The following is a 25632-nucleotide window of genomic DNA, read 5'->3' on the forward strand; positions in this document are numbered from 1 at the left end:
AGCCTATTACTGTACGGTGCATAATGTTCACAAAAATGCCTTTGGCCAAGCATCAAGGTAGAATCACGCTAAGTGTCCTCTGCAAAAAAATTGTGAGCAACATTTTGGGGTCATTTCTACTAGAAATGCTTGCAGTTGACTTGGAAACTTCTGCAAGTCACATGGAATCTGCATTCAAATGGGGGAAATGCACTGGCCCGATGTAAGGTAAGAGGCAAAGAAGCCAGCCAAGCGGTAGGTGAGCAAGCGTCGGACATAACTGGTTTATAATAACAGCTTTGTTACAGTGTAATTCAAATATGTCAATTGGGTGGGCTCAGTGGCTCACGCCTGTAATCATAGCACTTTAGGCGGCTGAGGCAGGCAGATCAGGAGATCAAGACCATCCTGGCCAATATGGTGAAACCCCCTCTCTACTGAAAATACAAAAATTACTTGGGCTTGGTGGCGCACGCCTGTAATTCCAGCTACTCAGGAGACTGAGGCAGGAGATTCGCTTGAACCCAGGAGGCAGAGGTTGCAGTGAGCCAAGATCACACCACTGCACTCCAGCCTGGGCGAGAGAGCGAGACTCCATCCCAAAAACAAACAAACAAACATACAAACAAAAAACAAAAAAACTCCAAATACGTATACCCATTTAACGTTTCCAGTTCAGCAGTTTTGCATATTCAGAGATTTGTGCAACCGTCACTATCTAATTCCTTAACATTTTTATCACCCCAAAAAGAAACCTTGTATTCATTAGTAGTCACTCCTCATTTACTTCCCCCCCACCTTATCCCTGGCAGCCATGAAGCTACTTTCTTTGCAAACCAGAAAATGTTATTTTGGCAGCTACTCAGCCCAAAGAATGGTAGATTCCACAAATTTGTATGACCATCTTTCTTTCCTCCCCCCACCTTGTTTTTATATACATAGTCTAAGAATATCATACATGCTCTTAGCAGAAATTCAGACAGTACAGAAGGGTCCCATCCCGTTTTTTTGTCGTTGTTGTTTTTTTTTTTAGACAGAGTTTCGCTCTTGTTACCCAGGCTGGAGTGCAATGGCACAATCTCGGCTCACCGCAACCTCCACCTCCTGGGTTCAAGCAATTCTCCTGCCTCAGCCTCCTGAGTAGCTGGGATGACAGGCACGAGCCACCATGCCCAGCTAATGTTTTGTATTTTTAGTAGAGACGGGGTTTCACCATGTTGACCAGGTTGGTCTCGATCTCTCGACCTTGTGATCCACCCGCCTCGGCCTCCCAAAGTGCTGGGATTACAGGCTTGAGCCACCATGCCCAGCCCCCATCCCCTGTTCTTTAAATGCCACTGTTATTTCCAGTGTCAGAACTGTGTTACTTAAGCCTACATCTACCTATTTATTTCACACAAATGACAATGTGATATATACAGTTCTTCACTGTGCTTTTCTCACTTGCTGTATATTAATAACGATTCCATAGCTGTGTTGTATAGCTGTGCAGTTTCCCTTGTGTGCATGTACCACAGCTCCTACGACCAGTGAGGCCGCCTCTTACACATTCGTAGGGGCGTTAGTTGCACTCTTAAATGCAGCTCTGAAGCAATTTTGTTACTTTGACATTTTGTACACATGTGCAAGTCGGATATATTCCTGGAAGTGGAATTGCCCACTCAAAAGGCCTGAGCTATTTTTGGTTTGACGGGCAGTGCCAAAATATGGTCTTTCCCAAAAAATACACCAGTTGACATTCCATCAGGTATGGATGCCAGTGACTTTGTACACAGCGTTGCTCACACAGTGGATTATCAGGCAGTTTTACTTTCAGATCAAGTAGGTGATCTATGGCATGCTCTTCCTGGGAACACGGGTTGCTGTGGGTGAGGGTAGCACCCTCACCAGCGCTTGCTGATTTGCCATGAGAGAGGTCTTCACATCATTTTGCCTATTGTGCTCTTGGCTGGGACCCTTCTTTTGGATTGTCAACAGTCCTGCATAGACAATAGATCACAGCTGTTTCTCATGCGTGTTGCAAATATTTCTTCCAAGTTTTTTCATTTCTTCTCCTTTTTAATATTTTTATTCTCTGCAGGACATTAAAACCTTCATTATGTAGTCTATTTATTTTTTCTTCACATTATGGCTTCTGGGTTTATGTAGGAGCCACCCTTCTCTTAAAAGGTGTCTTCTCCCATGATTTTGTATATTTTTTTCTTTTTTAATGTTCCAAGATTTCTTCCATCTGAAATTTATTTTGGAATAAGGAATGAAATAAGAATCCAGCTTCGCCCGCCACTATCTAGTTGTTCCAAAACTATTTATTAAATAATCCATCTCTTTTGATTTGAAATGGCATCTTTTATCATATACAGAGTTCCCCATTTCAAATTGATAGCTATTTGCCAACTCTTATTTTTTAAAAAAATGCAGAGTAAAGTAAACAGAGTAAATGGCTGGGGTTGAGATGATGTTTTGTTCAGACCTTTCAAGCAATCTGGACTCAACCACCCAGCTCCCTCTGCCAGGAATAAACTTTTTAGGGATGTACACTTCAGAATTTTTGTCACCTCCTTTCTCTTTCCCAAGTGATTCTGCTACACATCACTGTCACCCTCATATTCTATCCCCCAAATGACAGTCTCCTCAAAACAGCCTTGCAGGTGATACATGACGCATGCAGTTAACGTTATCTGTGCCTTCTTTGCTTGATGCAGGAAGTCATATTTAGCAAAAAAAAAAAAAAAAAAAAAAAGACTAAATTTCTGTCTGACCAATTGGAGCTTTTTGCTTTAGAAAATGCTTTGAAGCTTGACTTGCTCCAGGTAAAACTTAATATCGCCACAGGAGGTCACTCTTGGGTAGGCTTTGTAGCTTGGTTGGGTGGACCACGGAAAAAGAATTAAACGTTAAGAAACCTACCTACCACGGCTGAGACAGCTGAACGTCAACCTAAAAGTGGTATGGGAAGCAGGTAGAAGTAGATAACTCAGGTTTACCTTTTTTTCTGATTCTATAATCTTTGGAGATGCTCATAGGAAATTTGAAAAGTAGAAAGAAGAAAATCTTAACTACTTTTATCTCTACCAATGATGCCACTATGAATAATCTGGTGACTATCTGTCTCTCCTGGGGGAATCTGGATGCACATGCACACACAGAGAAAAGACCGTAAATGTGTGCCCAGAAGAAATCCAAGAAATCCGTTCTACCTTTTTCTGCCTAAGATTTCAGTGTGGTATATTGTGTCAACATCATTTGTTAGGCCTATATATTAGGTCTCCATGATATACAAGGAAAAGAAGAGTTCCCTGTAGCTTTTTCAGGAAATCATAATATTCTAACAAGCCAGGAAGCTATTTGCAGGGGTATTTTCCTTATCTTCTTCCGACGTTACCATTGGATACCTTTAAGTGGCTAAGGCTCCCCACTCAAGCGAGATGTCCGTGTCCCTTGCTGCCTAGAGCTACAGAGCTCACCTTCTTTCCCTGTCCGACTTCCATGCCTACCCTGCTGTCTGCTTGTGAGTAGGCTTATGAGAACAGGCGCTACCTGGCAGAGAGATGAAAACAGGTTCTGCTTCAACTTCTCAGGCACAGAACTTCAGCCACAAAGGGCGGTGCTTCCCAGCGCTGGGCTGTGGATTGGTAACCTGCCGTGCGCAAATCTCCCTCTACCAAATAAGCAGATGGTAATGTATGTGGATATTTTGTGCAAGGTGTTCATGTGTCTTGGGAAAATCTGTCTCATGTTCCCAGAAAGTAGCTTAATAGCTTTCCTTACTTGGAGTCTAAGTGGCTTTTATGACATTGGCATGTAGATAGTAGACCTGTATGTGGGGTTTGTTTTTGTTTTTGTTTTTTTGTTTTTTGTTTTGAGACAGTCTCACTCAGTTGCAGGCTGGAGTGCAGTGGCGCAATCTCGGCTCCCTGCAACCTCCGCCTCCTGGGATCAAGCGATTCTCCCACCTCAGCCTCACTAGTAGCTGTGATTACAGGCACCTGCCATCACGCCTGGCTACTTTTTGTATTTTTGTAGAGATGGGGTTTCACCATGTTGGGCAGGCTGGTCTTGAACTCCTGACCTCAGTTAATCCGCTTGCCTCAGCCTTCTGAAGTCTGGGATTACAGGCATGAGCCACCATGCCTGGCTGAACACTATGTATTTTAAGGTGATTATGGAGCAAAATTTTTGTCAGCCTTCAAATTAATTTTGTTTCTCTATTAAATTTTTAGGTAAGGAAACTGTTGCCAGCTAGCCAAGTTTACAAAGCATGTCTTCTGGGGCTCCTGTGGTTTTGGTTGCACCCTTAAGGATGAGTGTGTTAAGGGGAGGAGCAGCATGGACCTCATAGTAACGCTTCCCTTTGTTTTGAGGACGTTGATGGTTTATTCTTTTATCTAACAGTCTCTGTGTTTAACTGGAAAGTTTGGTTCCTTTTCTTTCATGATAATTGACATATTTGACCACTACTTTACTATGTACTTTTTTTTTGTCTGGTTTTGAGACAGAGTCTTGCTCTGTTGCCCAGGCTGGAGTGCAGTGGTGCGATCACAGCTCACTGCAGCCCAAATCTCCCAGGCTTAGCCTCCCAAGTAGCTGGCACTAGAGGTGCATGCCACCACGCTTGGCTAATTTTTATATTTTTTGTAGGGACGGGGTTTTGCTATGTTGCCCAGGCTGGACTCCAACTCCTGGGATCAAGCGATCTGCCTGCCTCAGCCTCCCAAACTGCTGGGATTACAGGTGTGAGCCACCATGCCTAGCTACTATATGCTTTAGTTTTTTCTTCTCCACAAAGTAGATATTATTACTGTGGTTTTATACAATCAACATTTGTTAGGTTTGTCCACATACTGATCAGTATCTTTGTTCACCTTTCTCTGCTCCTGCTCACCACCGTATCTCAATGTATCTACGGTCTGTATCTTTCCTTTTGCTTTACTTGCATTCTTTAGGTGGTTATATGTTAGAAATAAATTATCAGGTTGTATAGTTTGGCTGGAACTATCTTTATTTTATCCTCCTTCTGGAAAGGCAGTTTCCCTGAGTATCGAGTCCTAGCCTGATAGTGATTTTCTCATATCACATTGAAGAGATGACTCCATAACTTCTGGTTTCCATTGGGGAAGTTGAGGACTTGGCCATCCTTTCTAGGTGACTTTTTAAAATTCTTTGTTTCTTTTAAGCTTTCTTGGTCTTCTATGGTTCCGTTAAGGTTGTTTGGGAAATCATTTGTTAGGTTTATTGGATCAGAGGATTGGTGCTTTCCAATCGTTCTGGAAAATTCTTAGTCATTTTCTCTTTGAATATTTCTTTTCCCAGTTCTTTGCTCTCTTTTTATAACTGCTTGTGTGACCTTGTCATTCTGCTGTTCATATCTCTGAGCTTCTTTCCCTATTTTCCATCTCTTTTGTTTCTTGGGCTGCATCTTGGATAATGTCTTCATCTTTATCTTCTAATTTGCTCATTCTGTCTTCAGGTGTTTTCACTCTATTTTCTGAATTCTCCATTTCAAATATAATATTTTTTCATTTATTGACATTCTTTTCTATTCTTTCCCAAGACTTGATTGATCATTCTTTAGAATCCTTTTATTCTTTTATTTCATCATCCAAGCTTCTGTTTTATTTGTTTAAAACCTATTATTTCCTTTCTGTTTCTTTTCAGTGAATTCCAGTGTCTCATTTTTTGCTGTGATGATTTGGTTAACGTTTCTGGTGGCTCCCACTTCTGGTGCCTTGTTCTCTTGGGCGTTTTGTGACTCTCTTCTGTGAATCCTTGTACCGTTATCATCCTTCCGAGAGGATTTGCATTTGTTGTTGCCAGCTACCTTGGCATACTACTCCAAAAATCCCTTTAAGCTAAGCTCTTTCCTTGAGGGTTTTTATCACATGTGTAGTAAAAATTGGGACCGAGTAGCCCTCAGGAGAGCTAAAATGTGGCTTTGAGCTCTCAAGAGAGAACTAACCCACACCACTCAGCACAGAGTTTGACACCAGTAAGCAGCCTTCCTGTTCCTGCCTAGGCAGCAGGTTCACTTTTCAGTCCTCATGACTCTGAAGGAAGAACTTCTGGCATCCCTGAGCTGTATGAGGTCTTCAGCTAGACTCTTCATCTCAGCTGGGCACCCAGCTTGATTTCTCACCCCCCATGTCCTTGTCAGTAAAACAGAAGCTTAACATCATCAGGCCTCTTCAGAAACCCTCAGAGCAGGCACTCATGCACACCAGCTTCTCAGAATAACCTACTTCTGCATTCTGTGCCTATGAGGATTGCTACGATCTTTCCAGCTTGGTGTTGTGTTTGTGAAGATGATTCCCTTGGGTGACAGTGTGATCCAGCATTGTAGTTGTTTCTTTTAGGAAGGGTTATCGGGCTGCCTGGTCTGCCAGAGCACCGAAGTGTAACTGAAAAAGTTTCCTATATGGAAAACTTATTAGATACATTTTCACTTCCAGACAACATTTTTACTTCCAGACAACATTTCTGTTTGGAAGTGGACAAAGTTTGGGCTTCATTTTCATGTCTGTCTCTTGCTTGAGACAGGAAAGTTCCTGGCTAATTCTAATGTAGGAAAAAAAAGATTAAGGTTTAAAAGAGATTGCTGCATTCTTTGGTCAAATTGAAAAGAGAGTAGCTTGAAGCAATTGAAATAACCAAATAAGTTACACAGAGTCACCATATGACCCAGCAAGTCCACTCTGAGGTATATTCCCCAAAGACTTGAAGGCAGGGACTCAACCAGATACTTATACACCAGTGTTCACAGCGGCGATGTTCAGTATAGCCAAAAGGTGGAAGCAACCTGAGTGGCCATCAGCAGATGAATGAATGAACACAGTGTGCTATATCCACCCAATGGAATGTTATTCAGGCTTAGAGAGGAATGAAGTACTGATCTATGCAGCAACGTGGCTGAACTCTGAACAGTTTCTGCTAAGTGAAAGAAGCCAGACACAAAAGGTCACGTATTTTTTGATTCCATTGATACAAAAAGTTTAGAATAGGTAAACCATAGATTCATGCCTGGCAGAGCCTGGGCGGGGGGGAAGGGGAGGATGGGAAGGGCCTGCTTAAGGGGTGTGGGGTTTCCTTTTGTGTCATTAAATGTTCTAGAACTAGATAGAGGTAGTAGTTGTGCAATATTTTGAATGTACTTGATGCCATTGAATTGTACACTTTAAAATAGTTCCAAGGATAAATGCTGTGTTATGTCTATTTTACCACAATTGAAAAGAAACACTAGCTGTGTTGTGAAAGTCCTCAGAAATGGGAAGGGTAGCCTGGAGCATCTACCCCTGTCCCCATCTGCCCTCTCAGGCCCAGAGGGTGGCTTATTCTCAGAGATGTGCCTCCTCCATCCTTCATCAGAGCACGCGAGGAGCTCCATCCCTGGTCGCCATCTGAGGATGACACAATGAGTAGGACCAGGCCTTTAAAAATAATGTATGGAGGTTATGTCCTGCATGTACTGCGTCTTAAGTTGGGCTATGTGTGTGTTGGTTCCCACAGCATTTTGTCAGCTAAATTGCATAATGACTGATATCTTTTAAAACTGGAATAGGAAAATCTTAATGTCACACTATACTTGTGGCATTGTCTTGAAATAAGCTTCACCATTTAAGTCCACTCTTCACAGGAGAATCTAAAATGCCTCAGGGTCAGCAACAAGCGCGGCCTGCCCACTTTCTCTTCCTGTTGCCAGCTAAGCACCTCCTGAGCCAGTGATTTTTTTTTACCAGATGGGATCTTGCTATGTTGTCCAGTCTTGATTCAAACTCAGGCCCGAGCCATCCTTCCACCTGAGACTCCTGAGTAGCTGGGCCTACAGGCATGATGCCATGCCTGGTACCAATGATGTCTGAGCATTTGCCTTAGATGAGCAGAGGAACTGGACTCACAGTGTAGAGTCTCCTTAGACCTTGAATGCAATGAAGGCCATCCTGACTAGCCTACATATTAGATGGCTGCATTAGCCAGGACTTTTGTCCCCACCATCTGTGCCACAAACTGGGCAATAGTAGTTCCTAAATAACTTGCTTTAAGTCATGCCTATGGTTGTTTTAAAATACTACCCACAAATACTGACAAATTGAATATCAAATCCTTATTGAGTAGTTATATCCAGGTGGCCAGGGTGCCCTGACATTCATTCCCAGCCGCCACCATTGCAAGGTCCACCACTAGCACAGTTCTCCCTGTGGATTGCTAAGTGCCTGCCCCAGACCATGCCTGGGCTGCTCAAGAGAGGCCTGATTCTTGCATCATCTTGAATGTGGTTGCTGGCTACGTTCCTAAAATACAACTTTAAAGAAGAGATCTCTAGTTGACTGTATGAACATGTTCATTTGTGCCTTTGCCAGGGTCACGTCAATTGCAGACAGGTTGAATGTGGAATTTGCCTTGATCCACAAGGAGAGGAAGAAGGCGAATGAAGTGGACCGGATGGTCCTGGTGGGCGACGTGAAGGACCGCGTGGCCATCCTCGTGGATGACATGGCTGACACCTGCGGCACCATCTGCCACGCTGCAGACAAGTATGCAGGGTGGTGGGGAAACTGTTGACTTCTCACTAGGAAAGGGAAAGACATCAGCTTTTAGAAACTGGGCTCTTTCTTCCGGATTACTGCTGGTTGTGGCAGTGGAGTTTTAGACCAAAGGAGATTCTAGGCCCATTTATCTTTACACTTCTTTCTCTGGTAGAAAAGAAATCATGGGCCTTTTCATTTCCCAGGGTGAGCTTGTAATGCACTTGAAAAAGGGTCAAAGAAGGTGCTTCCCTTTGCACTGGGCACGAAAGGAAAGACAGTTTTTCGGGCTTCTTCAGGCCCTTCCTTCCTTCCATTTGGCTTTTGCGCCAGCCTTCTCGGCCACATGGGTGTCTGGAGGATTCGTAGCACTGCTGTCCAGTATGGAAGCCCCCACCCAGTCACGCATGGCTGTGGAGCTCTTAGAATATGGCCAGTCTGACTTGAGATGTGCTGAGAGTGTAAAAAGGCCCTCTAGGTTTTGGAGACTTCATATGAAACAACAAATATAAATATCTCATTTACATAAATGTTTTTATGTTGATTATACATCAAAACAATGATGTTTTGGCTATATTGGTTTGAACTGGCTGGGCGCGGTGGCTCACGCCTGTAATCCCAGCACTTTGGAAGGCCGAGGCGGGCAGATCACCTGAGATCGGGAGTTAGAGACCAGCCTGACCAACATGAAGAAACCCTGTCTCCACTAAAAAAAAATACAAAATTAGCCAGGCATGGTGGCGCAATGCCTGTAGTCCCAGCTACTCGGGAGGCTGAGGCAGGAGACTCTCTTGAACCCAGGAGCTGGAGGTTACAGTGAGCCAAGATCATGCCATTGCACTCCAAGCTGGGCAACAAGAGGGAAACTGTCTCAAAAAAAAACCGAAAACCAAAAACCAAAAACAACTGGTGGTTCTCAACCAGGAATGATTTTGCTCCCTGGGAGACATGTGGCAATGTCTAGAGACATTTTTTGTTGTCACGACTGAGGGGTGGGGTGGGGCGGTGCTAGTCGGTAGACGCCAGGGATGCCGTTGAACTTCCCCATAGTACATAGGACAGCCCCCATGACGAATAATTATCCTGGCCGAAGTGCTGAGGTTGATAGCTCCCAATTTAATGGAATACAAAGTGTTTTGCTCATGCTTGAGAGATTCTATCTTAGGTTAAAAAACGTGACTGAAATTTGTTGGATTTTTCTTTTACCAAGCACACTTTTTGCTTTGACCATTCATACTAGGGGAAAGTATTCCAAGAATATTTGCATACCCTTAATTTTTATCTTCTGCTGTTTTACAGGCTGCTGTCAGCCGGAGCCACCAAAGTTTATGCTATCCTTACCCATGGGATCTTCTCGGGGCCAGCTATTTCCAGAATAAATAACGCCGCCTTTGAAGCTGTTGTCGTCACAAACACAATTCCACAAGAGGACAAAATGAAACACTGCACCAAGATTCAGGTACTGTCTATACCACGGGCAGCCAAGCAGCCAGGCACCCACTCTAGATCCCTAAAAACAGCATCAAGTCTTCTGTGTGTGTGGCTCCTTGCTAATGCACAGGCTGGCAGAGGCGGCAGCGTCTCATGACGGCAGGACATAAATCATATTAGATCCCTGAAAAAGGCCAGGGCCAGCAGAGGTCAACGTTCTCTATTTAGAAATAGAGAGTGAATAAAATCACAACAGAAAAATGGTCAGAAACGGGCTGTGCTAAAGCTAAACTTAGAATTATTGTATGACCCAACAATTCCACACCTAGGTATTTACCCCCAAAATTTGGAAATGTACTCAAACAGAAACTTGTACAGACACGTTCATAGCAGCGCGTTCACAAAAACCCAAAGGTAGAACCACCCACTGGCCATCAACAGACGAACGAACAGGTGTCCAAAGTGTAGTCTATCACTATGATGGAATATTATTCAGCCTTTAAAGGGCAAGAAATTCTGACACATATGACTGGGTGCGGTGGCTCACGCCTGTAATCCCAGCACTTTGGGAGGCCAAGATGGGTGAATCATGAGCTCAGGAGTTCGAGACCAGCCTGACCAACATGGTGAAACCCCGTATCTACTAAAAACACAAAAAAATTAGCTGGGTGTGGTGGCAGCTCCTCAGGAGGCTGAGGCAGGAGAATTGGTTGAACTTGGGAGGTGGAGGTTGCAGTGAGCCGAGATCGCACCACTGCACTCCAGCCTGGGCAACAGAATGAGACTCTGTCTCAAAAAAAAAGAAAGAAAGAAAGAAAGAAAGAAAGAAATACTGACACATGCAACAGCATGGATGAACCTTGAAAATATCATGCTAAGTGAAAAAAAAAAGATGTGAAAGGAGGAATGTTGTGTTTCTGCTTCTATTGGGTACCTGACATTGGAAAATTCATAGACAGAAAGTAGAATGGTAGCTACTAGGAGCTGGAGGGGGAGGGAGGAAAGGGTGGGGAGTTATCTATCATTTAATGACTATATAGTTTTTGTTTGGGACGCTGAAAACAGTTTGGAAATAAGTAGTGGTGATAGTTAACACACATTAGGAATATAATAAATGCCAATAAATTGTATACTTAAAAATAGTTAAAATGGCCAATGTGATATATGTATATAAATTTTAAACCGAGAAGAACAGACACTATACTTGATGTTAGCGGGATACAGACAGACAGATAGCTAGATAGATACACATTCACACAATTAAAACTATGGGGATGAGCACAGTAGGCTGAGCTGAGGATCTTCAGAGCTTTGCTCCTTCCCATCCCTGCTGATTGGATGCCCACAGGCCAGCAGAGAGCTGCTAATCATTTAAATACCAACTGGCCTGAAACAAGGCAAGAGTTGGAGTCCCTAATTTGTCTCTGTGTCGCCTTGAACCTGGGCAAGTCATTTCATTGCTCCAAAGCCTCAGCTCCCATCAGCAGAGCATGAGGTGTGCCACAACGATCCGCTTCATAATTTCTGATTCCTTGGAGAGAAAATGCAGTTTGCTTGACACAAAGCAGTAAGTCTGAAAATGGTCAGAACAGCAGTGTTGTATCTTTTCATGCCTGATTAGCAGTAGTTTAGGATGGGAGTTGGCACACTGCGGCTCACAAGCGAAATCCAGCCTGTCATCTGTTTTTGCAAATTTTTATCGGAGCACAGCCATGCTCATTAATATATGTATTGCCCGTGGCTGATTTCACGCTACAATGGCGGAGCTGAGTATTTCTGACAGAGACCTCTGGCCTGCAAAACCAAAAAGGTTAACTATTTGGTCCTCTATAATTTGCTGACCCCAGGGATAGATGATCACAGTTGTGCTCTTAAATGACGCAGTCACCGCCTTTTCAGAAACAGAAAGAAAAACCTTCCATATAATGATTAAAATTAATTTAAAACAACAAATGCCCCTAGGAAAGGATGTCTCTGGTTAACAGTACCCCGGAAAAGCCTTTTGTCTCTGCATTGAAAATCTCCCTTCCAGGATCCCATATGGGTCTGGATCAATGGGTTGTAATGTGAAGACATGCCCCAAAGCTGTCTGTCCTCTCAAAAGTGTGGGAGGTGTTGATAGCAACACATCACGTATGCTGTAGAAATCATTTCTCAGCTTTTCAGTTTTTAACGAACTCTAACTAAGATGTCCTGCTTCTCTTCTCCCTTTGTTTTTCTCGTTGGTATTTAGGTCATTGACATTTCCATGATCTTGGCCGAAGCAATCCGAAGGACACACAATGGGGAATCTGTGTCCTACCTGTTCAGCCACGTCCCGCTATAAATCCGGAATGTGAAATGTCCAGCAAGCCTACTCTGACTTGTTTGGTTTTCTGGGTTTTTAGCTGTAGGACTCAGCAATGATAGGTTAATCACTGGCAAAAGCTTCAGATCTTTGTACATGCTAAGATTTATTTTTTCCCCTTCTAAAGCTCAAGATCACTTCTTTCTGGTTTTGGGGAAAAGGGTGGTGGTTATTTGGTCTTTAAGTGAACTGTCTTAAATGAGAAATGTTTTTGTCATTTTGACGTTGAACAGGTACAAGTGATCTCTTTCTTTGTTCTTTCAGTACTTTGAGGCAACAACTTTCAAGTATAAAATTTCATTGTGGAAGTCATAGTTTATATATTTTGAGGTTGCCAAAGGTGACTTCTGATTAAAGCCTTCTGTGTAAATATATACTGATAATGCCTATGGACATTTGGGTAAAACCCTGTATAGAATTAACTAGCCTTTTACTTTGGAGTGAACTTTGGAAAATTTATAATTATAATACCATGGATTTTGAATTTTTCTGTTTTTTTTTTTTTTTTTTTTTTTTTTGATAACTCAGTTTCAGATAAACCATCTTGGTTATTGTGCTTAATTTGGATTAAATTTTATTTAGCTTAATATGGACACTGTCACATTTTGGGGGATAAACATTAGACATTTCAGAGCAGTGTAGTTCTGTATCATTTTTTCAATTACCTCTTCTAAAATATAACTGTCACTTACCTGAAATGCTGCATCCTAAAATTGCAAACTTACATTGAGCAATCACCAAGGTCTCAAGCCAATTGACTTCAAGGTAATCATTTCAGCTAAGATTAAATGTAAAGTCTAAGAATGTATAGAGCTAGTTTTAAAATAATGATCTCAAATTTTTAAAAAGGATATAGGAATCTGCATTGCCATTCTCTGAATTAAGAACTGATGGTTTCTATCATTATTTAGCCCAAACTTTGTATTTTAAAGTCCTTCAGGATACATTTGTGACCAAATAGACTGGATTTAGCCACACACAAAGGAAATTCAGACCTTGACTATTTGATGTTTCCAGTTCACCAAAGGTGATGAGGACTGTCTTGGGAGCAGCTTAATCCCAGAATTTGTGCATTCCTTGCTGCTCCTGGGGTAGAAACTTAAGTGAGACCACCAAACGCATCGGTCCTCTGCAGTTCTACTGAATGGGGGTGGACTTGGCATTTATCTGGCCAAAAACCGGCACCAGAGAAATATGAATATACCAAAGTTGTTTAGCCTCCAACTTAAATTACATTAGTCAACTTATAGATATTCATATGATCACTTTTCTTTGTTAGATACTACATCAGCTAGATTCAGGAATATATCATTTGCAGTGCTTGTATTGGCTTAAAATGTAAAATTTTAATATCCTCCAACATTGTACTAAAACATTTCAATAAAATACTTCTTACTGCTTTTGTAGTTTGTATCATCATTGTGGAGTAATATGTTTCGACGGAGCGATATGTTGCATTACCTGAAAATGTTCGCTTTACGATGATAGTCCAGCATACAAAATTAGAGAAGCCAGAAGTTAAGTGATCTCAGCTGTTCTTCATTTTGAAGGCGTTTCTTCCTGAAGAACTTCTTAGCAATCTCCTTTCCCCAAAGCATAACAGCTGTGCCACATAAGGTGTCCAAGTTGTTCATTCTACGTTTCCTATAAAATTAAAGACGGTACAGTGCGTTCACACATCAGAGAAATGATATTCAATACCCATCTATTGGAGCAAACCAAACTTAAATGTAGGCTGCATAAAATTCATTCGTATTCACTGATTTCAGAAGCACTGAAAAGGATTCCTGTCCCCATAGAACACCCTGTTCAGTGATACTTCAGACTTCTCTCGTGAGGGCAAAGTAAATTCATAATTATGTTCCCTTGGTGAATGAAGCTCAGCTGTTAAGTGTGTGTAACACTAAGAATGGCAACATGTCTTAAAGCCACAGTGAAATATGAAGAATTACAGCCAGGTCCATCTGAGAAAAAAGTTGATCACAGTGTGAGAGAACATGATAGAATGCACTAGAAAAGAGGAGGGAAGTAAAGGACAAGTGAAAGCCAAAGACACTTCATCAGCTTTACAGTTGCACGTAATAATGCTGTCACACCTCTTCGGAGACGTTTCATTTCCTATGGTAAGTCCTAGCTAGTCCGCAGGGGACAGGAAAGTGGGAAAGGGAAAGATAGAGTACTAAGGCATACAGAGGCTGGAATCACGCGAGGGAGACAAGGAAGGACCCGAGGATCACCATACGATGGTTCATGGCAGAATTTTCCAGAACTGTATGTCTCTGTTCCAGTGTGGACTGAAGCAGGAGTGCATAGGGTGTTTGGTACATGATGTGTTTGAGCAAGGATGTCCCAGGGAAGATGGGAGTTAGGGCTGAAACATAGCTGTCCTGTATCTAAATTGGATGGAGACATTAACAGGATTTCTCCTCATTGCCAGTATATATATCTTACCAATTTGTCTCCCTGTGCCCCAGGAACACATCCCTCCACCTTTTTCCTGCCCCCGCTTTCCAAGATCACATCCTGGGTCGTTTCCTTTATTGCAGTCTTGGAGCTCTATTCCTCTTCTGAAAGCACAATGCCCAGGAACACAGACTTCACCACTTGCCCGAGTTTAGAAAACAGCAACGGCCAGGCGCGGTGGCTTAAACGCCTGTAATCCCAGCACTTTGGGAAGCTGAGGCAGGCGGATCACGAGGTCAGCAGTTGGAGACCAGCCTGGTCAACATGGTGAAACTCCATCTCTACTAAAAATACAAAAATTAGCAGGGTGTGGTGGCGCAGCCCTGCAATCCCAGCTACTCAGGAGGCTGAGGCAGGAGAATTGCTTGAACCCAGGAGGCAGAGGTTACAGTGAGCCGAGATCATGCCACTGCACTCCAGCCTGGGCGACAGAGTGAGACTTTATCTCAAAAAAAAAAAAAACCAAAAAAAAAAAAACCAGCAACAACAACCTTAGTCTGGTTGCTTAAGCCCCTGTGCCTCAGGCCTCAGTTTCCTTCCATGTGAAATGGGGATAATAAATAAGACGTCATCTGTAAAGTGCTGAGAATTGCTCAGTTTGTATATTAACTTCAGTTTTGAGAGCTAGCCTCCTAAACCTCCACTAGAAAGGATGTAAGGTATGAAGAGGAAAGATTTTCATGTATTTTCTAGCTGTTAAGTCTAGAGGGGAACACGGTGCCCTCGCCTGCCATTTTAGAAGGGCTACATTGTCTTGGCATGTGACTACCTCAGTGAAGGGTAGCATTTAGGTGATAAATAGTTGCATGTTAAAAAAAAAAAAAGTTGATTGTACTTAAAGTAGTGGTTCTATCAACATGTCCCATGGTTGCAACACTGGTTTTGCCTACCACATTACCATTTTTTTCACGAGAGGGCCAGCTCTACCAAGTAGAATATACATGTGCCTTTAAGGCTATTAACCAGGGTGGCTTTACATTAGTAGCTATTAGAGGAAAAGACCGCAGTAATTATCATACAGAAGAAATACCTGACAAATTACCGAATTCCAGCACAGTGATTCACTTATTCAAAATAACTGAAAACGCTGGCTGTCACTTTGATGACTGGAATGACAGCTAACAGTACAGAGAGCACACTATGGGGCAGCTAACTGGAAATACAAGTATGGCCATGACATTCCTGTGCACGTGCTGTGTAAAAGGATTGCTGATACTACTCAGACTGCTACAATAAGAACTCTTGGTGGTTGTATGATTTTTGTTAGTATAGATGAAGAACGAGGCCCTCAGCCATGAAAGTGTGATCCTGCAGGTTACTGCTGTGGGTTTAAAGCTGCCTCAGCATGAGTTAAACTGAGTTAACCAGCTTCCTTGGAAAGAAAAGTGAAGAAATTTGATTTGACATTTGAACAGACAGTGGAAACTGCAATTACATGCCTGTCTATTCTATCAATTGATTTCAAACCTTCAGAAATAGAGGTTGGTGTAGTGACAGTTGAAAATTCTAAATTCAAGATTCTTACAGAAGCAGAGACTGAGAAGCTCATATTGTCGTTAGTTTACCAAATCCATGATGCCACTTACCTGTGTGTTTGGTAACAATGAACCAACATTATGGAGGTCCCTGAATTGAAAAAAAAAAAAAAGCCTCTTCCACTTCTACCACTGAAGTGGTTAGAACTCTGTAAATAAAAACAACGCTTTTGGAATCCCAGTACGTTGGGAGGCCGAGGCAGGCACATCACCTGAGGTCAGGAGTTCGAGACCAGCCTGGCCAACGTGGTGAAACACCATCTCTACTAAAAATACAAAAATTAGCCAGGTATAGTGGCGCATGCTTGTAATCCCAACCACTTGGGAGGCTGAGGAATGGGAATCACTTGAATTGGGAGGCAGAGGTTGCAGCGAGCCATGATCGTGCCACTGCACTCCAGCCTGAGCAACAGATCGAGACTGTCTCAAAACAACAACAACAACTTTCAGCTGGGTGCCTGGCTCATTCTTGTAATCCCAGCTACACAAAAGGCTGAGGCAGGAGGATCACTTGAGGCCAGGAATTAGACTGGCCTGGGCAACACAGAGAAACCCCATTTCTTAAAAACAACACTTCCAGTGGGCTGTAGAAACAACAGGTGGGAATGAATGCCATGTGATTATAGAGATGGTGATCAATTGAGGTCATTTACAACAACCTGATTCCTTTATGGCCCTCATTCATCATCTATCACATCATAAATACAACTAAAAGTGATGCCCAATATAAATGGATGAACAGTCTTCACTATCCTAACAGCTGAGTTCTGTGGCCAAAAGAAAACCTGGCTGAATGAATTTTACATTTTAAAAGTGATTAAATAAAGAGAGAGAATAAGAAAGTGAAAAACATAATGCCGTCGAAACTGCCCTAAATTGGGAGTGTGGCGATCTAGACTCTGGTTCCTGATATGCTGCCAGCAAGCTGGGTGACCTTGGGAAAAATGTGTACCCCACTCTGAGTATGAGCATCTTTCTGCAAAAATGAGAGGAAAGATGATTGCAGAAGTCCCCAGCAGTTTTAATAGGCGATGCCATTTATTCCAGATGTAGTTGGAACAGTTCTAACTGACGGCACAGATGGTTGCTCCCCCATCGGGTGACCAAATTGTTTTGGTCTGCCTGGGAGTTTCCTCGATCTAGCCCTGAAAGACCCATATCTTAGGAAACCCCTCAGTCCCGAGCAAACCAGGACATTTGGTCTCCCGTTCCCTCTTCTAAGGTGGATAGTTCTGCCTCCCCAGCACTGCCTGGGTAAGAAATCCCACAAGCCTGGCTCTGATCTTGGGCTGGTTGCAAGAACTAAAAAGCAAGCTATATGATGAGCCCAACAATGTGCAGGCGACCTGTGGCATCACGGCTCTTTAAAAATCTGTTTTCAATTAACTACAGAAGCTCAAGAGCTGTAGTCGCAAAATCAGAGAGAAAAAGGAGGGGCACCTTTAGAAAACACCTTCAAGCCTGGCTTGATTATCAGTCCTTCGGCACAGCTACCTTTAACACCATAAGTGGTCTTCAGAGACCCCAGGGAACAGTCCAGGTAGAAGGCAGAGTGCTCTGAAGGTCGCCTGATGTACATTGTCCTTCTGTGCATTGAGAGATTCTTAACATTTGTGAGGGCTTGGCCATCTCTGTCTGAGGACATGTGATTCTCTGATCTTCCGTACACAAGGAGTGCTAAATCTAGTATTTTCTTGCATGGACGCTAAGACTCACCATGAATGATGGACACATTTTAAGAACTAAAACTGAACATTTCACTCTTTAAAATTATTCTGATGATTATTTCTGTGCATATTTTGGTGCACATTTGCCACAGGATGAGATCAGCATGTGCCATTGATGTTTACTCACCCAAGGAACGACCCGAAATTTCTGTTTTCTTTCTCTCTTTCTTTTCTTCCCTCCCCCTCTTCCTCCTCCCCCTCCTCCTCCTCCCCCTCCTCCTCCTCCCCCTCCTCCTCCCCCTCCTCCCCCTCCTCTTCCTCCTCCTCCTCCTCCTTCTTCTGAGATAGAGGGTCTCACTATATTGCTCAGGCTGGTGAGGAGTTGTGATCCTTTGGAGGAGAAGCGGTGTTCTGGTTTTTGCAATTTTCAGCCTTTTTACCCTGGTTTTTCCTCATCTTTGTGGATTTATCTACCTTTGGTCTTTGACGTTTGTAACCGATAGGGTTTTTGTGTGGACGTCCTTTTTGTTGATGTTGATGTTGTTGCTTTCTGTTTGTTAGTTTTTCTTCTAATAGGCTCCTCTTCTGTGGCTCTGCTGGAGTTTGCTGGAGGTCCACTCCAGACCCTGTTTGCCTGTGTATCACCAGCAGACGCTGCAGAATAGCAAAGATTTCTGCCTGTTCCCTCCTCTGGAAGCTTCATCCCAGAGGGGCACCCGCCAGATGCCAGCCGGAGCTCTGCTGTACGAGGTGTCTCCCAGTCAGGAGGCACAGGGGTCAGAGACCCACTTGAGGAGGCAGTCTCTCCCTTAGCAGAGCTCCAGCACTATGCTTGGAGATCCACTTCTCTTTTAAGAGCCAGCAGGCAGGAACATTAAAGTCTGCTGAAGCCGTGCCCGCAGCCGCCCCTTCCCCAGGGTGCTCTGTCCCAGGGAGATGAGACTTTTATCTGCAAGCCCCTGACTGGGGCTGCTGCCTTTCTTTCAGAGATACCCTGCCCAGAGAGGAGGAATCTAGAGAGGCATTCTGGCTATAGCAGCTTTGACAAGCTGTGGTGGGCTCCACTCAGTTCAAACTTCCCAGAGGCTTTGTTTACACTGTGAGGGGAAAACCACCTACTCAAGTCTCAGTGATGGTGGACGCCCCTCCCCGCACCAAACTTCAGCATCCCAGGTCGACTTCAGACTGCTGTGCTGGCAGCGAGAATTCAAGCAAGTGGATCTTAGTTTGCTGGGCTCTGTGGAAGTGGGACCCACTGAGCTGGACCACTCGGTTCCCTGGCTTCAGCCCCCTTTCCAAGGGAATGAACAGTTCTGTCTCACTGGCATTCCAGGTGCCACTGGGGTATGAAAAAAAAAAAAAAAAAAAAAAAAAAAAACAACTCCTGCAGCTAGCTTGGTGTCTGCCCAAACATCCATCCAGTTTTGTGCTTGAAGCCCAGGGCCCTGGTTGTGTAGGCACCTGATGGAATCTCCTGGTCTGCAGGTTGTGAAGCCTATGGGAAAAGTGCAGTATCTGGGCCGGAATGTACCATTCCTCGTGGCACAGTCCCTCCTGGCTTCCCTTGGCTAGGGGAGGGAGTTCGCCAACCCCTTGCACTTCCTGGGTGAGACCACCCTGCTTTGGCTCACCCTCCATGGGCTGCACCCACTGTCTGACCTGTCCCAGTGAGATGAGCCAGTTACCTCAGTTGGAAATGCAGAAATCACCCACCTTCTGCACTGATCTCTCTGGGAACTGCAGATGGGAGGTGTTCCTATTCAGCCATCTTGCCAGCCATCTGGTAATTTAATTCTTACAGTCCAAAATGGCAAAAGGCATCTGTGGTCAAATCACTGAGCCCATTACCCATCCTGTCAAAGGTCATGGAATTGATAAGATTTTGGAGTTAGATGGAACATTCATGACTGAATGATTCCCACCTTATTTTACAGATGAGAAAACTAAGGCTCAAAGAGACTAAGTAACTGGCTTAGTAAGGTTACACTGTTCCCTAGAGGAAAAGCTAGGGTTAGAAAATGGGACTTCTTGGCCAGGTGCGGTGACTCACACCTGTAATCCCAGCATTTTGGGAGGTTGAGGCAGGTAGATCACTTGAGGTCAGGAGTTTGAGACCAGCCTGGCCAACACGGTAAAACCCTGTCTCTACTTAAAATACAAAAATTTGCTGGGCGTGGTGGCGCACACCTGTAATCCCAGTTACTTGGGAGACTGAGGCAGCAAAATCACTTGAACCTGGGAGACAGAGGTTGCAGTGAGCTGAGATCGAGCCACTGTACTCTAGCTTGGGTGACAGAGATAGGCACTGTCTCAAAACAAACAAACAGACAACAGCAACAAAATAAAATGGGGTTTTTCTGTTCTTTAACCAAAGATGTTTTCACTAACCCAGGTAACTTCAATGATTCTAATTACTAGTGCATAACAGTGAAGGAGCTTATTATTAAACCTCAGGGCAGTGAGGAAAAGCACAAAATACGGTATGATAACTTGCATCAGAACCTGCAACTCTCAGTTCCACTGATTTGGTTGTCATTTGCCTTCCTCCAAAAACAAGGTCTTCATTTCACTCACTGCATTTGCCTGGTCTTTTTTCAGACTGTTATGCTAACATGAGATCCAAAATAACAACACTGGGTCATGGAGATTTTTTTTAAATAATGGTGATCTGTAAGGCAGTGGTTCTCAAAGTTAGGCCCTGGACTAGCAGCATTTGCATCAACAAAAATCTTAGGAGGAAGTTTAAAACCACCCTGATTAAGTCCATGCTGGGTGCTAATGTAATGGTCCCTGTCTGTTGTGTAAGGAAAGATCACTTCCTTCTCTCATAAAAATAGCTCTGGCTCTGGTAAGTTATACTCGAATTGAATTCTCTTTCATGGTAAATCTTGTAAATCAGCTGAAAAGTTATGGCAACTTGGTGAACATTGGCAGAGAAAACCAGCTTCTGACTTACCTCAAGGTTTGAATGTACCTAAAACAAAAGTTTCTGATATCTGTACTCACTTAACCAACAAATATAATTGCCAGGCACTGTTGCAGTTGCTTGGGATATTTCAGTTGTTACTAATGCTTTGGTTTTATGGAAAGACAAAGACAATGTTGGTCTTCTAAGAGCACAAAGTGTAAGGTAATGTTCCTATATTATTCATATTCCGTTGGCAAAAGTGCAGTTATCAAAAAACATTAAAATTAAAGTACTTAAGTCACTTTTGATAAGGGAATCAACAAACACTCAATATCTAAGTAATTTCCAATGATCTCAGTAATATGAGACTTGCCTTTAAAAAGCAATGTTTTAGGGCCAAGTGGAGTGACTCACACCTGTAATTCCAGCACTTTGAGAGTCAGAGGAAGGAGGATCGTTTGAGTCCAAGGGTTCAAGACCTGCCTAGGCAACATGACAAGACCCTGTCTCTACAAAAAGTTTAAAAATTAGCTGGGTGTGGTCGTGTATGCCTGTGGTCCCAGCTACTCAGGAGGCTGAGGTGGGAGGATTGCTTGAGCCTGGAAGATCACGGCTGCAATGAACCGTGATCACACCACTGCACTCCAGCCTGGGTGACAGAGTGAGACCCTATCTCAAGAAAACAAAAAACAAAAAACAAAACAACAACAACAACAAAAACCCAAACGGACAGAGAATAAAAGGTTTAGAAACAAATACAACTGTCTCTAGGAAAAAACTGTTGAAAGCAATAAGACATATGTACTCACAGCTTATCAACTTAAGACACTAAATAAGAAATCGGCCAACTTTTTTTTTAACAGAAAGTAAGGAGAATGCAGGTTAACCAGTCAGAATTTCAGGTCAGTTCAGTCAAGAGTTTTGACTATGTCTGTTTGTCTCAAAGTTGGTTATCAATTGGAATCACATGGGCAGTCTTGAAAATTCCAAATACCTAGGCAACACACAAGAGTAGTTAAATCAGAACCACTGGTGGCAATATAGTAATCAGGGACTTTGTAATGATCCCATTCCAACGTGCAGCCAAGATTGAGAAGCTCCAGTTTAAGGTTATGGACCATGAAGGTTTCAAGTTCTGCTGCCTCCTCTCAACTTCAGCTTTGGGAAACTACATGTAGAAAGTATAAATAATGGCGGAAAGTATATAAAGGAACAAAGCACCACCGCTAATTCCACTAATCAGTACAAGTCAGTAGCTACGGTTTAGAGAATTTAAAATGTTTTTCTCTTTAGTTAGAATTCCTACAGAGCAATGCCCATTTTAAATCCTGATCTATTTCAATTGCTTGCCAGAAAGGGGGTATCAATTTGCACTCTCACCCAAAGTCCCTAAATCCTGGCAAACACTGTGAATTGATCATCTTTTTCCTTTTTCCAATCTGATAATTTAACAGTACTGGGGTATTGTTTTATTTGCATTTCTGTAAGAACTTTATTTTACTCACTGCAAATATTTTACTTTCCAGAGTCTATAAAGCAATATAACAATAAAATAATATTATATAAACGTGCTCAAACCTTGTTAACCTATCATCTATTATTGCAATACTATTTTTAGATTTTTTCTTCAATTACAAAAACAATTTATTACTGAGTATAAAATAGAATATATGCACTGACACTTTTAAAATTTTTATTTCTTATTATACTTTAAGTTCTGGGGTACATGTGCAGAGAAATGCACTGACAAAATTTTGATAAATACAAAGACAAGTAATGAAAATAATCTATGACAATGGCTAAAAGTGGAGTATACATACAAATATTTGTTTTAAAACCTTTTTTGGTTTACTCTTAGGATATTATCTTTCTCCATGTCATATATAATATTCTAATATGTGACTTTTGGAGGCTGCATGGTATTCTAAAGTAATACATTTTAAATCCAATATTCTTTCAAAAAATCTGAAACAACAGATCTCAGCTTAAATCTGAATTTCCTTACATTTCTGCTGTATATACTACAAGTGGTGGATTGTTACTTTGTTGGTTCTCGATGAAACATGACTCCTGGTATTCACTCACACTCCTGTGGAGTGTCCTTCCACATTAACTTCGGGCTCAGCCAATAAATACGATATTAGCAAGAATGATTTAAGCAAAGGCTTGAATAGTGCTGGCACACTGGAGCTTATCTCTCTTGAAACGCTTACTCTCAGGATCAAACCACCGTGAAAAGACACCCAAGCTAGCCACATGGGGAACAAAAGAGAAAAAGATCACAGCCTCTCAATCTTCCCCACTGGGGCACTGGACACGTGAATAAAGCCATCCAGTTGCAACCTCATAGGAGACCCCAACTGAGACCAACCAAAGAACTGCCCAGCAGAGCCCCAGCCAAGCCACAGAATCATGAGCAAATAAAATAGTTGCTGTTTTAAGCAGATACATTTTGGGATGGTTTGTTACACAGCAAGAGATAAGCAAAACGTGACAGCATCTAATATGAATACCTGCTTTAAATATGAAAAAGAAACTCTTAGGATCATAAACTCAAGAAGGATTTTTTGTTCTTATCTAGTCAGATTGCTGAGGTCCTGGCTGTTTTGGTGACTTACAAGAACTTGGGCAGTAGAGTCAAGATATGAATAGTAACCCAGTTTTATTACTAGATACTTGAAATCATTGAGCATCAGCTTTCCTGTGGGCAAATTAGGTTTCAACAACAGCTGCCTTGCAGGTAGGTGTTTTATTTTTAGGCATTATGAATGATGGTGCCTCGAGCTCCGTAACAATATGAAGCATATGCAGGTGTGAGTTAACATTTTCATTAGCTAGCCCTCTTGAATCCCAAACAAATGTTCTTCACTATACCTCACCGCTCATGAATCTACTTATGGGTCTCTGGAGACAAGATGGTGAGCTAGATTGTCAGCAATAACCACCTCAGGAAAACTGCTTCTGAGTTTCCAAGATGGCAGGCAGAACCACTCAAAGACCAATGCATGCATAAATAGCCTTTCCTCTTTTTCAACAAGTCGACTACTCAATTATTTGCATCAATGACCTTTTTGCAAGGCATGTGACCCTTTGGACTCATCTGCTGATACCTAGCATGTACTTAGGACCAGCCTTCAACATAAAGGAAGATTTTTGTTACGTTTGCATGTGCTGTCAAGAATATCTTGAGAACACTTTCATTTCACAGTAAAATGAAACTTACAGAAGAACTAAGCAGTGAAGTGCCTCATACTTTAAAAGGGGAATGAGAAACAAAAGACAAGGTTAATTATGACACTGGGGCTTTACAATGCTAAAAATATCTTATATACAAAGGGATATGTAGGCTGTGTTCTTTTTCCATGTCATTACAAAGAGTAGGCTCAAGGTATCTGCAAATTTCTAATAAAAATATTAGTTGAAAAATGTCCATAGTTGTATTTAACTGAAGGGATTAAAACTTTTAGACTTTTTATACAAATACCATGATGCTTGCCATCGAAGCCCTCCCTCCTTTTCATCAAGCAGACCCTGACTTACAGCATGAGAGTGGAAAAAACTAGCATGAACTATAAAGCAGTGGGATTCATGTTTACCTCTCAAATGCTTTTCCAAACCGAGTAGCTTGCATAAAGAAACCCAGACTTTATACTTCTGCATGCTGGCAACACAGCACTCAGTCGACTCGGGCAACTTGTTTAAGGGGTTTGACTGGGTTCCTATCAGTAAAGAGGTGTTTTTCCAGCTTTGGGAGAATACATATAATGGCAAGTTAATTTTTTTAAGTTTCAAAACTTTTATAAGTTTAATGTTGGCATTGGATGTCTACATACAATTGGATGTACAACTTACATCAAGTGTTATCCATTTTTGCAAAGACATCATGTGCACAAAGGTACATATTCAAATAACTGAGAAACAAGTGAAACTTCTGATATAGACTTTCCGGTTTGTAGCACAATGATACTTCTGAAAAAGATCATCAGCATGCCAGTTCCACCTCTTCCAGAAGGACATCATCATTTTATCTAAGAGTTTACTCTGGGTTTTATTGCAGAATGCAAATTCCCTCAATTTCTTTTTTCTTGAAGGTGTCTTTTTCCATAATTTTTTCTTATAGTCAGCCTTTCTCCTCACCCTAGGGCCAGAATGAAGTAGAAGAAACCTATAGATGACAGCTTTCACAGTCTTTCTCTTGCCTTTTTGGGTACTGATGTATATTACAATTCTGACTGGCAGCTTCAGGAAACTTGGAAGCAAGGGAGCCACTCTGTTGGGGATTGCTGGAGCATGCCCACATGTCAGGTTTCTGACAGATGTCATAAGCCTGCGAGTGAAGGACACGAGTGGTGTCTGAATATGACTAAAATGTCCGGCGAACAATGCAGAAATAAGGCATTCTTGGCACAGTTTTGGTGGGCTGGAGATGCCAAAATATTCAGGGGCCATAGATTTCTGAAGCTGGTCTCACCACACCCGCAAAGGCAGAGGCAGCCATCCTGCCATCCTGCTATGATGCCAAGTTTCTATTCAACCACTTTGATGTCTATGTCTGAGTCAAATGGCAGAGCTAGGACTCAACCTAGGTTTTCTGTCCCTGACCATACCTTTGTTCAATCACCACTCCGGGTACTGATCAAGTCTAACCTTCCTTTTCATTTCAGAGCATTCACCCCAGGAATTCTTCAATGTTTAATGCTCTAGATTAAAATATGGTACTGCTGGGCATGGTGGCTCATGCCTATAATCTCGAAAATTTGGGAGGCTGAGATGGGAGAAATGCTTG

General features: G+C 42.5%; 1 protein-coding gene and 2 pseudogenes across 1 annotated transcript in view; 2 read left to right on the top strand and 1 right to left on the bottom strand.

The window, feature by feature from the left end:
* PRPS2 (phosphoribosyl pyrophosphate synthetase 2) overlaps positions 1-13679 on the top strand; it is a 33427-nt gene extending 19748 nt beyond the window's left edge. Inside the window, exons 5-7 of the mRNA XM_010336394.3 lie at positions 8331-8504; positions 9795-9954; positions 12160-13679. Coding sequence (XP_010334696.1) covers positions 8331-8504; positions 9795-9954; positions 12160-12252 — 427 coding nt within the window. The 3' untranslated portion in view covers positions 12253-13679. The remainder of the gene's footprint in view (positions 1-8330; positions 8505-9794; positions 9955-12159) is intronic.
* An 84-nt stretch (positions 13680-13763) lies between these two features.
* Positions 13764-16384, top strand: LOC141582870 (proteasome subunit alpha type-6 pseudogene; annotated as a pseudogene).
* An 8365-nt stretch (positions 16385-24749) lies between these two features.
* On the bottom strand, positions 24750-25344 carry LOC101049321 (large ribosomal subunit protein bL35m pseudogene; annotated as a pseudogene).
* Between the last annotated feature and the right edge of the window lie 288 nt (positions 25345-25632).

Source organism: Saimiri boliviensis, chromosome X (genome assembly GCF_048565385.1).
Source record: "Saimiri boliviensis isolate mSaiBol1 chromosome X, mSaiBol1.pri, whole genome shotgun sequence".
Lineage (NCBI taxonomy): Eukaryota > Metazoa > Chordata > Mammalia > Primates > Cebidae > Saimiri > Saimiri boliviensis.